At 46.5% G+C, this 15343-nt stretch overlaps 1 protein-coding gene across 1 annotated transcript in view; it reads right to left on the reverse strand.

The window, feature by feature from the left end:
- LOC104526080 (NT-3 growth factor receptor) overlaps window positions 1–13878 on the reverse strand; it is a gene marked incomplete at its 5' end in the record, with an annotated part of 97228 nt that extends 83350 nt beyond the window's left edge. The window contains one exon of the mRNA XM_010169430.1: window positions 13690–13878. Coding sequence (XP_010167732.1) covers window positions 13690–13878 — 189 coding nt within the window. The remainder of the gene's footprint in view (window positions 1–13689) is intronic.
- Between the last annotated feature and the right edge of the window lie 1465 nt (window positions 13879–15343).

Consider the following 15343-nt stretch of genomic DNA (forward strand, 5'->3'; position numbering starts at 1 on the left):
CTCATGTTTTCCAGAGTGCTTGGTCTCCCATAGGAAAGCCCTCCTTACTCAACTGCCTAGCAATCACCAGCAGAGACAAATCCATAAAGCTGCTTCTACCCAAACATCCCTCTACAAGACAGGTGGGAGGTCTCCAGCAGTTCTGGTGCACATGTTGGTAGGTATTTATGGTGATGTGGAGGCCACCACGTGTCTCTGGAAAGGTGCGGGTGGGTTAGCACTAGGAGGAGCAGCAGTGCTGTTCATCACTACACCAGGATTCTGAGGACCTACATGTGGTGCCTGGGCTCTGTGTGAGCTGGGAGGTGAGTCCAGCCACTCTAGGTGGGTCAAAACCCACCTCAGCACAACTCCCCCAGCACCTGTTTCATGCCAACAAACAGAGGAAGATGCAGCAAATATATTAATGCCACCACACACAGGAAGGAGGACACAAACCTTCCTAAAACCTATGATTTACATAGCAGTCTACGACAGTGGTTTCCCAACTGCATAATGAGTACATTAACTTCAGCTAAGCTGATTCTCCAGAGATGAAGAGATGGAAAAGAATAATCGAAGCAAACTGTGATAGAGTTTTTGATTAAGCAGCTGATGATCAATAAAAGTTATCTGCAGGGCACAGAGTGTTAATGAGCTACCATTCTTGTAGCAAAGAAACACCTGAGCCCACGCTCCCTGCTCAACACAGCCCACAGAGGTCAGCAACACCTGCTCCTCCAGGACTGACAACACGAGAACATGAGCCATCGAGTCCACAGGTTTCCCCTGCCCTTGTTCCTGTTAAAAGGGTGATGGTGGAAAAAGGAAAAGAAATAACTTTAAAGAGGATTGTAGCTAGAAAGAAAGGAATGAAAAAGGTTAACAGCCTGATTCAAGGCTTGAGATACTACGTTTGGGAAAAAAAAGATAAATTGAAAAGGCATTCATAACCTTTTCAGACAGCTCCATTAATTTAAAGAACCCTTAGAGCTCTGCAGCTGTAACACCAGCACCCAGCACACCTGCAGCAGGGAGCAAGAAGGACCAGCCAGCTGGGCTACCAGCTTTCTAAAAACAGTAAAGCCAATCAGGCTACCAGCTCTCTGCATCCAGGGATGGAAGGCACAGACTGACCCACAGCACAGCCCACATTACTATCCCATTATTCCTTCCCCCACAGTGATGTCACTGCAAAAAATGTATTAGGTGTTAAATTTTAATACTTATTAATATCTTTAATTCATCCCCAAAGATTTTAAGGCATTAAAGAGTGGACTTTATAGAGAATTTCTCATAATAATGCAGCCACCTGTTTAATAGCAAGGCAGCACAAGGGTTTCAGAGAGCAAGTGGAAAGGAGAGCTTCAAATTAAAGCTACAGAGAAGAGACAAGACTCACATCAGCAGAGACATAGAATATCATTACCTCTGCCTGAATTTAGCTATTTCACTGTAACTAATCATTTTACTCTTCCAAAAATGTCTGGAGAACTGTTAGTGACCGCAGGGAGCTGCTAGGATCTTTGTATTACATTTCCTCCCAAAGTTGCCTCCTCTGACAGCCCAGCCCAGCCTGCCTACAAAACGGATTTATTTTCCCAGAACTCACTTAGCCTTCCCATCCTTGGAGGGTCCAGGGAAAGCTGAGAAAAAAATCAGCAGACAGGATACTCTTTCTGGATTGTCCCAAAGGGAATAGAGGGGATGAACAGCACATCAGGATTTCTCCCCCAATTTCTCAAATTCTCACGGAACTAAGGGTTTGCAATTGCCCTCTGCAGAGACTGCGTCAAGACAGATCATTAATACTACTTGATGCCGAAGATCTTTTTTTGTATTAAAAAAGCACTACGATTACTTAGTTCAAATCTCTATTATTCATAAGATCCATATCTATCATGGATATAGTATTTACACTGCTATGGGGAAATGTAATAAATAAGGTAATAAGCCCTTCCTTACTCCAGGTCAAGATGAAAGTCTGCATCTTGGAGAGCAGTGTTTTCCTTGGGCAGCGAGGCTCGTATCCCAAGCTCCCTGCTCAATTCCTTCAGCCACAAATTAAAGCCAAGGTAAAAAAAAAATAACTGCTCTTCCTCCAAGCCCAGTGCTCGGGCTTCAACCAATTCCAACTCCAACCAAGTTGGCCAGGAGGCAAGGTGTAGGTGGAATGGGGTTGGCAGAGCTCCTAGGAGGTCAGCAAGGAAAGGTCTCTTCAGAATTAGTCGAGAGAGCAAAGCAGAAACATGTTAGACTGTAGCATGTCCCCCAGGAAGGTGGAAAGGGAGAATTTGATTCAACCTATCTGGAAAGGAGCAGAAAAAACTCAGAATTTCTGTTTTGTGGGATCATAATATACAGCTGACAGCTCCAAGAACTTCTTTGTCTGAGAGACTGGCTGTGAAAGGACTTCAGGTGGCAACTCATAAACATGCAACACGGTCCAGTGGGCTGAACATGGGCCAGACTGCTAGCTGTCAGCAACCTGGTGTGACCTTGAGCAAATTGATGTCTTTCCATCTGCCTCTCCTCATCCATAAAATGGAGATGAAGATGCTTGGCAGCTCCTTGATAGGCTGGAAGGAGAAATGCCTCTTTCCAGGAAATAGTGGAGGCACAAGATGCCAGGTTACTTCTTGTTAAGAAGAGGATAAAATATACCCCATCCCTCAAATACTTAACTGCCTGCTGTGCTCTCAGTAAGGTTCCCCTGACATTTGGGCTCTGCTGGGATCTGGCATGAGAACAGGACTGTGTCACCCCATCCCATCTCTGGAATTTGCCCAGGATTTATTTTTAACACAGCCTTCAGTGTGAACATTTGTGGTAGGATTCATATGAATTCATGCTGATCTCTGACTCTGAGCTAGCGTCACCCTGGCTGCACCAGTAGCCAGGACTGTCAAGAGGACAGACGGCACAATCTCCCCATCCTGATCAAGGTGTCTAACATGGGGCATACCCAAAGCATCCTATCTCCTTCCCTGTGTAGGAAGGAAGCCTTAGGCAGCCACCTCTGATGGAGCTTCTCCTGCCGCCTGGGACTAACTTGTCCTAGAGCATAAAACACATCAAACAGGGCTGGACTTAAAATGACCTTTCAATATCATGGAGCCCTTTGCCAAGCTCTTTGTTTCTTTTTGGTTTTGGATTGTGAGCAATGGAATGGAGCAGAAGCTGTGGCCCATTTGAGAGAAGACTTGAAGATTGGGCTGCAACCTTCTGGTACATCAAGACCTCAGGTATGGCTTGAAGCATGAGGTCCTTTGCTTTGGTATACATCTGATGGCCATCATCTCCCCTTGCTCAATGTTCCACATCAATTACAGTGCAGAGATGTAAAATGACTGATACTTTTAATACAAAAGGCCCGTCATTTATTTATTAGCTGGCAACAGGCCCTGCAGTCCAGGATGGATGCATTATAAATCAACTGCATTTCTAACCATTAAAAATTCATCCAATTCATAATGTAGGATGCCCGTAATTTCCTTATTAGTGTTGAGTGTGAAGAATTTTTCTTTCTCCTCCCTTGGTTTTACTTTGCTTCTTTGCTTTCCCAAAGATCTTGCTCATCTGAGGATTAGTTTAGCTTAATCCTTCAAGAGGGAGGTGGAGAGGTGGGAAGGGCTGGGGGAAGGGAGACAAGGACTGAAGTAATTTTATTACAGCGTTTTATTCTAATTGCAAATTTGCCATATATACTTAAGAGACTTAGCTGCCTTGTCTCCTAGTCACACTTGTGGGAGCCAGAGAAATTGCTCATCCTGAATTTAAGAGATGCTTGTAGAGAAAAATAAAATAAAATAGATCCTTTTCCCTCACAAAGAGGAAAAAAAAAGGAGGTATGGTGGTAGGACAGGGAAGGATGATGTAAAACTTGTTAAAATGTATTAGCAAGATAAGAACAGGTGTCCAAACATTATAAAACAGTACACTTTGACTAGATCAAACATATAGATATGAGATACATATATATAAAAATAGGTAGGTATAGTAACCTTCAGACTCCATGCTCCAATTCATTGAGGAAAAATAGGTTAGTAGGGCTGAAAGAAAGGTGTGACATTTTTGCAGACTCACAGCTGTGACAGAGAACCACAGGTACTGCTGCAACATCAGCAACAAATAGGAACTTGGAACTAACATCAGGAAAAGCTGAGTCTACATGAAGCTCTAAGTCGTTGCTTAGTTTGAGTACAGCATCCCACATCGACCACACTTAGTGGCAGATGGCAGGACAGCCTGATCGTTGATGTTCATACAGAAATATTAATGCTTTCACTAGAACTCACTTTGTTTTCTTTTCTTAAACAGATCTATCCAGGTAGGAGCAGGGAGAGGGGATCCAAAAAACAAATTCAAGCACAGTTCAGCATTAGGCAACTTGCAGTCTGTTTAGGAATCAGCATGCAGGAATCTAAAAATGGATTATGCAATAAACCCTGCCTTAATGGGAGACAAGCCCGGGCATTGAGAGCAATCCTTACACGCTGTGAATTCAATGTACTTTTCACCTCGAGACACTTGCACACAAATCTTACATCAGCTACACATGGAAATGGGTTTGCTGAGTTCTCAGCTGGGTCTGTTCACTTCAGTAAATCATGCCAAGTTCAACAAGGTTAGTGCTTTACGCTTAACCACAGTGCAAGACAGCTGCTTTGGGTCAGGGCTTCAGGAGCACACCAGCAGAAGTGGTGCTTCCATTAGTAGCACCATCCTCCTCCATCTCATCCACCCCATTGGCAGTGAACCCACTCCCTGTCCACACCCACGACTGATGACAGCAAGACAGCCAGAGAGATGCTAGGGCAGATTGGAAATGTTCAGCAACCAAAAAATGACAATTTATGCATTTTTGTTAAATTATACATGAAGCAATGGAGCTCTGCTCTACAGAGAGCAGTGCTGTTCCACCTGCGCCGTGCTGAGAGCCAGCCACCACGCTAGGGTGGGAGACAAAAGCTCCATTTGACATGAGAAGCTCTTTAGGCAGAATATCTTTTTACATGAGTCTTTCCTCAGCTTTCAGGACTGAACAGGGTATTTTGGGCTGTCTAGCCCAAAAGTGGCACTCAAGGTAGTTTGTTTTTTTTTTTAACCTCTACAGATGTACAGCTTCTCTGCTAGATCCTGGGTTGTACTTCTTGTCCCACAGGGCAGCACTACTAATAATGTTCTGTTGTGTGTGCAGTCATGCAAAACTGCTCCAACTCCTAAACAATAGCAGCTATTTTTAATTAGGAATTGTAATTTAACCGAACAATGAACAAACAATGAGAGCCTGCAGTCTTCCAACCAGAGAGACTGCTCCTGTCTGACCATGATGAGTCCCCACACACTTCTAAGAGCTAGATTTTAAACCTGAAAACCATCTGGGTTAGACTAAAAAAGTCATCACATCATGTCCTTGGAAAGTCTGAGAGCTCACAGTGTCCTCAGGGGTACCCCATGGCCAGGTATCACAGGCATATTCGCTGGGTTAGACTAAAAAGTCATCACATCATGTCCTTGGAAACTCTGAGATCTCACAGTGTCCTCAGGTGTACCCCATGGCCAGGTATCACAGGCATATTCCCCTTGTCCCCGGAACACAGAGATGCCCCAGCCTCCAGATACTTTCCCAACAGCCAAGCATTATAAGCCTCATTAAAAAGACAAATGTTTAACTGATGGCCAAAAGAAACCAGTACCACAACGCTGCCATACACACACCAGCTATTTTTAAAGTGACCCACAACAAAATTCATGCAATCAATGAGCCATTAGGAGAATGCTCTTGAATCTCCTTCAACACCAGGTCTGCCTGAGTTTGCAATAGTCTCAGGTCATGCACTGTATCACTACCTCTTGTCTTGCAGGGGCGAAGCCACAGGCATGAGGAGCTCTGGCTGATGAACAAAGCCATCCTTTCTGGATATCTCCTTCAGGTTTAAGAGCACTCTGGGGTCAAGAGCACTACAAGCACAAATGGATAGGAAGAAGCACCAATACTTGGGCACACAGCCAGTAACGTAGAGAATGAAAACCTGCTTTATCCCCATTTTGTCCTACTCCTCTTCTTTTACCCTGCTACAATGAGTCTTGACTCATGCCAGACTACGGGTGAACAGCACACCTGTGCTGCCAAGCTCTGAATACCCACTAGAAATCAGAGATGCAACTAGGATGGCTGCAGGCAATCCCTGGCAGGGGAACTGCCTGGTCAGGAGCATCATGGCATTCTTGGCTTTGTGGAGGAAAGGCAGAGCTGCAAGAGCAGTCAGCAGAAATCCACGTGTGCTTCAGCAGCATTAGTTGTGAGGCGGAGGTGATTGGAGTGTAGGTGTCACTGTGCAGGAAGCTGAGCCATGGGGAATGAAGAAGAGTGAATTCAGCAAGTTTTTTATACCATGCCCATCCCACAGTGCATGGGTGAGCAGGTGGGGAGCACATGCCCGTGTACACAGAGACAATGAGCAGGGGTCTGAATGCAAGATAGTATCAGGAGTGCAGGTAGACATCCATGAGATGGTGCGTGTCCTGGGCAGTTCTGTCCAACCCATTTGATGCAAGGACAAGGCTTCTGGGCAGGGAGAGCCACCTGCTGTGTTAGAGCCTCTCCAAATCCAGGAATAAACCAGCTCAGGGCCTCCCCTCATCTGGTTTAAGTACTTGACTGTTCAAACATCATGGGCTCCCTTCCCGAAATCACCCCGGGGTGAGCCAGTCCTGCTTGCTGGCCACACAGGCACCAGGATTAGATCATCCAGAGGAAATGCTTCCAGGCCAGAGAAGCAGGTAGAGTTTTGTATGAGAAAATACTTCTCTATCCACTCCTTGACATCTGTATCCAGGAGTATTTCCATCACTGGGGCAGCTTCTCCAGAGGCAGGTCAATATTAGTAGCCCAAAGCCATGTTCTGCTTGATTTAAGGGTTTCTCTTCCTACTGGATCCCCATCACCAGGAATGTCCCTGCCCAATATGTTGGCAATCACCACAGCTGTGCTCCCAGCATCGCTTCTCCATGCCAGAGCTGGACCTAGCTCAGCCCTCTTTGATCTCAGGCGTTGCTAGAAATATCTTCAGTAAACACACGTTAAAGTAACAGAGTTAGGATCCAAAACCCAAGCAGCTGCAGGAGGTAATCAGCTTGTGTGCAAACCAAGTCAGGTGCACATCACATCTGGAGAAAGGCAGGGCCACACTGCTGGGCACAGCGGCTCGGTCTAAAGCAAGCAGGAGCCAAGAGCCACATTTCCCACCCTCTCACGTTGTTTTTCTTCCTCTTGGTATAACCACATGGACAACATCTCCAGAGCTGGCTGAGGGGCAATGGATTTTGCCAACTCTTGCAAGACAGTCTGAGAAACTCCCATTTCTGTAGCACCATCATGGCAGGAAGCTCTGAAGGCTGACTCACTGAGCATGAAGTTGCAACTCAAAGTACAGGTGTAATAGGCGAGATGAGCACTCCGCCTCTGCAAACACAGGTTGGACTTCTGAATTCTGGAAAATAGGAATATTTCTTCCACTTGCTCTTTCAGAGCTGGATGAAAAAACACAGAGCATAAAATAGCCACAGGTAAGAAAATCCATCCGAGAGGGTTGGTAAGAGCTGAGCAGGTTGGATTGAGTCTCACTGTCCACAGGATCATAGAATGGTTTGGGTTGGAAGAGACCTTTAAAGAGAGAGCACCCCATCCAGCCTGATCTTGAATGTTTCCAGGGTTGGGGCTTCTACCACCTCCCTGAGCAACTTGTTCCAGTGTTTCACCACCCTCATTGTAAAAAATTTCTTCCTTATATCTAGGCTAAATCTCCTCTCTTTTAGTTTTAAACCATTACTCCTTGTCCTATCACAACAGGTCCTGCTAAAAAGTTTGTCCCCATCTTTCTTATAGGCCCCCTGTAATTATTGCAAGGCCGTAATAAGGTCTCTCTGAAGCCTTCTCTTCTCCAGGCTGAACAACCTCAACTCTCTCAGCCTTTCTTCACAGGAGAGGTGTTCCAACCCTCTGATCATTCCATCCCTCTGATCTCTCTTGTTTGTCAGATGTTGCAACCTGGGCAAGAGGACAAGGCGGCGATGCTGGGCACAAGGGAAGCTCAGTTCTGCTCCAGCAAGGGACAGAAACAGTCATTTTGGTTGCTCGCACTTTTCTTCAGGTACCTGCACCATCTGCTTTGGAAGCATTCAGCCAGAGCCTGAGGGGTTTCTTCAACATCCAAATCTTTTGTAGGATGTTCATGTCAACACTTGGAGCTCAGAGCACTTTCTGTGAGAGGCAACCGCAAACCAGAAAGAAGGGAAATTTGGAGGCAGGTTACTGCACAGACCTCCAATGCCCTCCACCTGCTGAGCATTGAGGTCAGGGCTCTTCCACAGACCCAAGCCACAAGCCCAGGCTTTGCCAGGACAAAGAAGGAGGCACAGAATAGAGTAGAAAAACACACATAAATGAGTATACAGCTACTCATAGGTCCTCGCTAAAGCCCCTAAAAAAAGTATCTCATATGGGTTGATGGAAGACAAGACCAAAGAGCCCCAGTGCAGAAGAATCTTGACCCACAAGTGCCTACTTCAGAGAAGTAATGGGCATTGGGACCTGCTGGAGAAGATCCTGGGGCTTTCATGTTGGAGCAGAGAAGAGGAAAGGAGAAGTTTGGAGAAACTGGATAAACAGCAGAGACATATAGGAGGGTCTGAGACCTGTACAACGTGGCTCCAGGCTGGGCACTGGGTGTTGCTATCACTTTGTACTGGACTCCACATTTGTATTGCATGAAAATATTTTAAAAATCCTCTTATCCCTGGGGAGGGTATAAAAAAAAAAAAAAAAAAAAAAAAGAAAAATTTCTGTTTTCCACAACCAACTCTTTCAGATTTCTTTTTTAGCCAAATAAGACTGCAAGCATTTATGGCTTTTTTTTTATGTTATTGTTATTTTTGGCAAAAATAGGAACATGAACTGACCAAAACCAGAAATGTTGCATACTTTTTAGCTTCCCGTGTCCAGGATGAGCAAAACACACTGGGAAAAAGAAAAAAAAAAAAAAAAAAGAATTTACAGTGATAAGGATAAATATCATTCCTATTTTTCATTTTCAAGACCTATTAGAAGCAGAGGTAAGGAAATCTATTTGTTTAAAAAATGTGATTTTTGAAGTGACCACAATGTTCCTTTTAAACTGCACTGAAATACGAGATAAAGACAGAGTCCTGATTGAAAGAGTGCTGATGGCGCTTTTATTGTGTGATTTGCCTTGTTTTTTTTCTGAAGTACTTCTTTTTAGCCGATTACCATGTATTTACAGTTAGTGTAATTATATCTAATTACTTAATTAGCATGAATACGTGTAATTACTAACTTCAAATATGTAATTATGTCAGGGCAGCCTGTAATAAATGAGGTTGGAAAAAAACCCTCATTAGGACTTTATGGAAGGACGGCTGCTCCACCCGTGTGGAGAATGCATCCCAGTCCCCAGACTGCGCCAGCCCTGGAAGAGGAAAACACAGCCAGATCCAGTCGTGTCTGGTGAAAACCTCCACCAAAATCAAACTACTTGCCCCAAAAGTCTAGTTTCACAGTGCTGGTGGGAACTGAGCATCCGCTGCTGGAAGGCAGACAGGGATCTGCAAAAGATCTGCCCCCCAGATTAATTTTCTCCATTGAGGTTTGGATTTTTTTCTCTGATTTGTGTCATTCTCAGGAAGACCTATTTTGTCAGATGAGAAACATGAGGGAACAGAACAACTCCAAAACTGTGCCGTGGCATTTGAGTAAAGCTTGAGAGATCAGATCCAAGAACTAATCTGCATCTGATGCATTGTGCTTATAATGAATTACTACCTAATTACTACTATTAAAGAAAACAATCTTCCAAAATGTTTCTTCTGAAACATTACCAGTCTTTCACCACAGAAGTCTCCAGTTACTTATAATTACAAAATCTGAATTTTGCAAATTCAAATCCTGAACATCAGGAGATGGAGCGAAGGCAAGAAGTTGCTGTTACTGCCAAGCCTGCCCATCTTCTGGACTGACAGCCATCTTCTGGACACAAATGAAGGTAGACTGGATCATGTTTTGCATTACTGAAACACCTGACCATAGGTGGAAACCATGTGGTCCTGCACCCTATGGCCTCCACATATTCTGTCCACAGTGCTTGCCACAAGTCTCATTCTTCTCCTCTCATCTGTTTTATTTCCAAATATAGAGATGTGCAAACACATCACAACCTGTCGCTGCTCCTGCTGACATCTGCCAAGCAGATACGCCACTTGGTTTCTCTTCCATGTGTAAAATATCAGGAGAAAAAGGCTGGTTTAGCTTATTCTTCAGATTTGTGGTTGGACTGTCCCCATTGCCAAGCCCTTTGCTTAACCCTACAGAAAGGGAACAAGGATTGGTTTCAAACCCTAGTCCTGCCCAGCATGCCATGTAAACATGTACGGAGTGTCTTCTCAAAGACTCAACAGAATTATCATAGAATCACAGAATTGTTTTGGTTGGAAAAGACCTTTAAGATCATGGAGTCCAACTGTAAATCTAACACTCTAATGCTTCATCATGAGAAAACTGGGTGGTGCAGTTTCTTCGCTGGCTCTTTGAGAAGCCCCCAGCCAGGAAGGGAACAAGGACCCTGAGCCAAGCTTGTCCTCCCTGCTCCTCTAAATCAGGCAGTAGCAGAAAAGGAATAAGAGTCAACTGCAAAAATCCCAGAAAGTCACAGGCGAGAGCTGGCTCCTGCATCCTTCATGGCATCAATGAGAGGACAGCACGTCCCCAGTGAGGAACATGTGTCTATCTCCTTGAGGACACATTAATGAGAAGAGCCCACAGGACAGCATTGTACAGCAGGAGCAAGAGGGGCTGTAACTCCACGGGCAGGGAGTTGCTCTCCATATTTCAGCTGCAATTCCATTATGCAGAGCTAAGTGGCTGGGAATAAACATCCGTCATCCCTGCGTGATAAGCGATGTCTGCTGGTATAGAGGGTGACAGAAATCTATATCACATCAATGTACTATTAATACTGCATTAAGCATATAGAGTTTGATCTCCTCATTGCAGCGTGGTAATGGGTATCGGCATGTCCTCAACCCAGACGACATCCAAGAGCACAGGGATGCTTGCAGGAAGAAGGAAGGAGAAAAGCTTCATGATGGAGAGAGAAATTGCTTGCTGAAGATTTTGCTTTAACAACACCTCAGTGCAAAGGAGAGATGCTGAGTGCCATGGAGCACCTTTGCTCACAGCTGGACAGTAGCTCAGCAGGAGGTGGGTGGCAGGAGGGAGGTGACAGCTCACATCAGTACAGGCTCAGATGACTATCAAGGCATTCCCCAGCCCAGGGGAGTTGTCTCTAAAAGTGACAGCAAATGAAGAGGTGTTTGTGTCCAAGCTCTGCACAGGGGGAAAGAAAAACCCTCTGGCATGAAAACTACTGGGAGAACAGGAGCAACAAATATCCTCCAGCTCAGGTTTAAGTTGAGCACAACACATCAGATCAAACAAACTCCTTACAGTGAAAGCTCCCCAAAGCATGGTTAATTTAAAAGGTGAATTGTTAAACTTTCCAGCCTCAAGTAAAGCCACTAATGAAGTCAGAAGTTTTGCCCAACTGAAGTCCTGAGGACTAAAATACAAGACATACCAGATCCAACCTCACCTTTAGTCCCAAAGCCTGGGTTTTTCCCCGTGAATGACAAGCAAATCCAAAAAATAGAAGATCTTTCAGCCTGCCAGCATCCAGCTGTGGTTTGCCTCTTGGTAGCACCCAAAGGCAGTGCCTGTGGCTGGGGTTTGGTTTCAGCCCTGCTGCCTTGCAGCCCTGGGATACCTCGAGCTTGGAGGTGGCAATCTGCCACAGATTTCCAAGTGTGGCCATTGTCTCTAGTGCTGCTTTTCTACCCTGTGGCACTTTCCACGGGAGAAGCAGCTTCAGATGCCACCACCCCCAAGCATCTCTATGAACTCTTCAGATCCTAATCAAATAGCCCCATGAAACTCTGAGGGCAAATCCTGCTGTGAGCAACTTCTCCTGCAACCCACCCAGCTCTGACAAGCCCCGCAGGGCAAACGCTCGGAGCACAACTTCATCCTTTGAGGTTTAAGCTTTGCTACTGCACAGATGCAACAGCACCCGTGTATTGAAACAGTCGGTACATAGATTAGATTTGAGAGAACAGGAGAGGAAGGAGAAAAAATAAAGCAGAGGAGCCCCTCCTCCCAAGCCATCAGAGTTTGTAAATCATTTTGAGATGAGGTGCTATAAGAAATGTAAAATATATAATTAACAGCACAGAAAAACCACGCTGCATTCAGCTTCTCCGCTCCTGCCTAATCACCACCCTCCTCCTCACCTCTCTATAAACAGACCAAATTGAGCACATTAAAATGAAAATCAGAGGAAAGCTGGGTGGCATTCATCGGGTACAACCCATCACTCCTGCAAGCAAAGCATGGTGGCAAGGGCTCATACAATGGCTGGCTGTGCCCAAAGAGGTTTCCCCAGGGACACCTCCATGGGAGCAGTGGCTGCAGCTCCCCTTCCCCTGAAGGGAAGAGAGGTGGCTGGGGAGCTGTGTTGTTGTCAAGCGCTTAAAGCTGAATGAGTTACCAAAGGTTTGGAGATTGGCCTCCTCCCTGTTTCCAGGGGCTGGGTTACGTCTCCTGTGCTCATGAGTCAGCAGCAGCCAAGGGGAGAGCAGAGGTCACCCCAGTGCTCCCTGCTTCTGGCTGGGCCACAGAGATGAAACAAGTTGGGGGGGTTCTCCATTTTTTTTTTGTTTTGTAAGCTTTTTATTTTTCCACTTCCACCTGGAAGCAAGACACATTAAAAGGACAAGCAATAGCAGGAGAGGAATGTTCCTGAACCTCCTGCATTGCTTGGCTTGCATCTCAGAGCTGGTAAGAGGCCTGGAAGAACTCATCTACCTTCTGTAAGCAGTGTGTCAGGGCAGGCTGCATCTCACTGCTCACACGAGAAGTGGTGCAGGACTCTCAGAAAAGCATCCTTTTACCCAGTGCTTTTCTTTTACACTCAGAATTTAGGAACACAAACCAGAGATGATCACTTGATCACCACCTGCTAGTCTAACAAGCCCAGTTCACAACCCAGATTAATATGGGGAAGCAGCAAAAGCTTTACAGAAGCCCACAAAAACAAGACATCCAGCATCTAAGTCTCCTTTATCTCCACACATCTGTCCCATCTACAGCCACATGTCCTGAGCTTCTCCCTGGCCCGGCAGGGAGCCAAGGAGGCAGCCTCATGGCTGGGAAACTGCTGGAGGAAGAAGGGGAGGCAGGTCCTTTCCCTGGCCAGGCAGGGGTCACGTCCATCCTGTCCTCCCAAGGCAGCTCGTGCTCACACCTGGGACCTCATGCTCATAGCCAATGAGGCAGAGCCCAACTTTAAATGGCACTTTCAGGCAAGGAGGGAAGGTGACTGGTGGGTGGTGGAGGGAGGGTGAAGGGAGGTGAAGGTGAGCGTGGAAAATCTTCTCTGGAAGCACCTACATGTATGTTGTGATTTCTGAAACCTGAGATTCACTTTGGTTTCTGGACCATACCAAGACCCACTCTCCTCAAAGGCCTCCTTCTCTTCTTCCTCATCCTCTTAACCTCTTCTTCCTTGCCCTCCTTCCCCATCCCCCCAATCTATCCCCTGGTCCTCGCAGGGGGCTCCGTCCGGATCGGGCACTCACACGTGTCTGGCTTGTGACAGTTGTGACCTTGTCGGAAGTACTGTGGGTTCTCGATGACAGGAATCCGGGTCATGCCGATCACCACTGTGTCTGGGCCGGCGTCCAGGGATGAGGGTGTCGTGATGCCATGGTTGATGTGGTGGAGGGGACTGGCTGAATCCTCCTCTCCGCTGATCACTGCCACAGGACCTGCAAATACCACACACATCCATCAGGAACAAGAGGGGAAAGGGGACCCGCGAGCCCTGCTGACCACATGTGTATGGATCTCTGGGTTGGCAGTGGATCACCATCAGCCCCTGGACATTAAGCCTGTCCTAGCACCCCTGGCAGTTGGCCCACCCCCAGGCAGCTCACAGGACAGGGAAGACACCTCAAGTTTTCTTTCCTGGTTTTTGGGGTACTAGGCTGACAATCCTGCAGAGGTTTAAGTAGCTACAGGTGACACCACAGCAGAGGTGAGTGCTGCACGAAGTCCTCTCCTAGGCCTGTCACAAGATAGATGTGGTATACCTGTATATGTATATGTCTGTATACCCTGGTACCATGAGCTTGGCAGAACACGTAACTGAGCAGAAACATCACCCCCAAAGATGATCCATATTCACACCATTTCTCTTGCTCAGTGTGTCACCCATCTGGTATCCCCTCCTCCAGTTTCACTTGAGCGCACACACGGAGACCTTTGGTCAGGCTGATACCTGGAGGGACCTACAATGTACTAGAGCAGATCTTTCTTAGCTCTTGCTGTGTTCCATCACCACCACCACAAATGGTAACATCTCCTCCTTACCCTCCTGACCCTGAAAATCTCACAACACCAACAGACAGGCAAGGAAAAGAGGCAAAGTAGTTGCCCCCCACAGATGGGAGTAATGGAGGTCTCCCATCCCTCCACAGCCTCTCTGATGTTCATTATTTGCTCTCACTGGAGCAAGGACACAGAGGGAGTTTCCCATGAGAGGATCCCTGTGCCATGCTGACACCCCTTGGAGGCCACAGGCACCCAAGGATGACAGAGAGGCCCCAGCAAAATACAGAGAAGTCAGCACCACAAGCTTTAGGCTGAGCTGCAACAAACCCAGAAGATTCCCTCCTCCTTGTCTCTCCTAATTCATCTGCCACCATCTCAAGTACTACTTAACTCCCAATTCCTCATCTGCTACTTGCTCACAGGACCTGGTACAGATACCCAGCAGGCTGAGAGGGACCTCGTGGAGAGTTTCAAGGTGGTTCCTCTGCACTGACTCCCATGCAAAGTCCTGAAGTTACAACTCCATGAGCACGGAGCCCTCAGCACCCACCTCCTTGGTCAATGCACACAAGAGACCTTTCTACTCCCCAAGATCTCAGTATCTACCCAGCCAAGTGCTGCCTTCCTAGACTGGTCCACATGCCTCCCCCAGGTCCCATAGCATCCACTTCTGCATCTTTGTCAGCCTCCAGAGCAGATTCTCAAAACACTAGCGTGCCCAAATGCACCCATGTCAATCTCCCTCCTGCAGACTCCTGCCCCAGCCATACTCCTTACAACCAAGTGCCTGCACCCGAGAGCATCACTGGTCTTGTCCTAACCAATGGCAGACTTGTTCCCATAAGTAAAATAAAGCGATGGAGGAAAGAGCATCCATACCTGAGAGCCAAGGCCTGCTTC

The sequence above is a fragment of the Antrostomus carolinensis genome, unplaced genomic scaffold, assembly GCF_000700745.2.
Source record: "Antrostomus carolinensis isolate BGI_N321 unplaced genomic scaffold, ASM70074v2 scaffold13026, whole genome shotgun sequence".
Classification (NCBI taxonomy): Eukaryota; Metazoa; Chordata; class Aves; order Caprimulgiformes; family Caprimulgidae; genus Antrostomus; species Antrostomus carolinensis.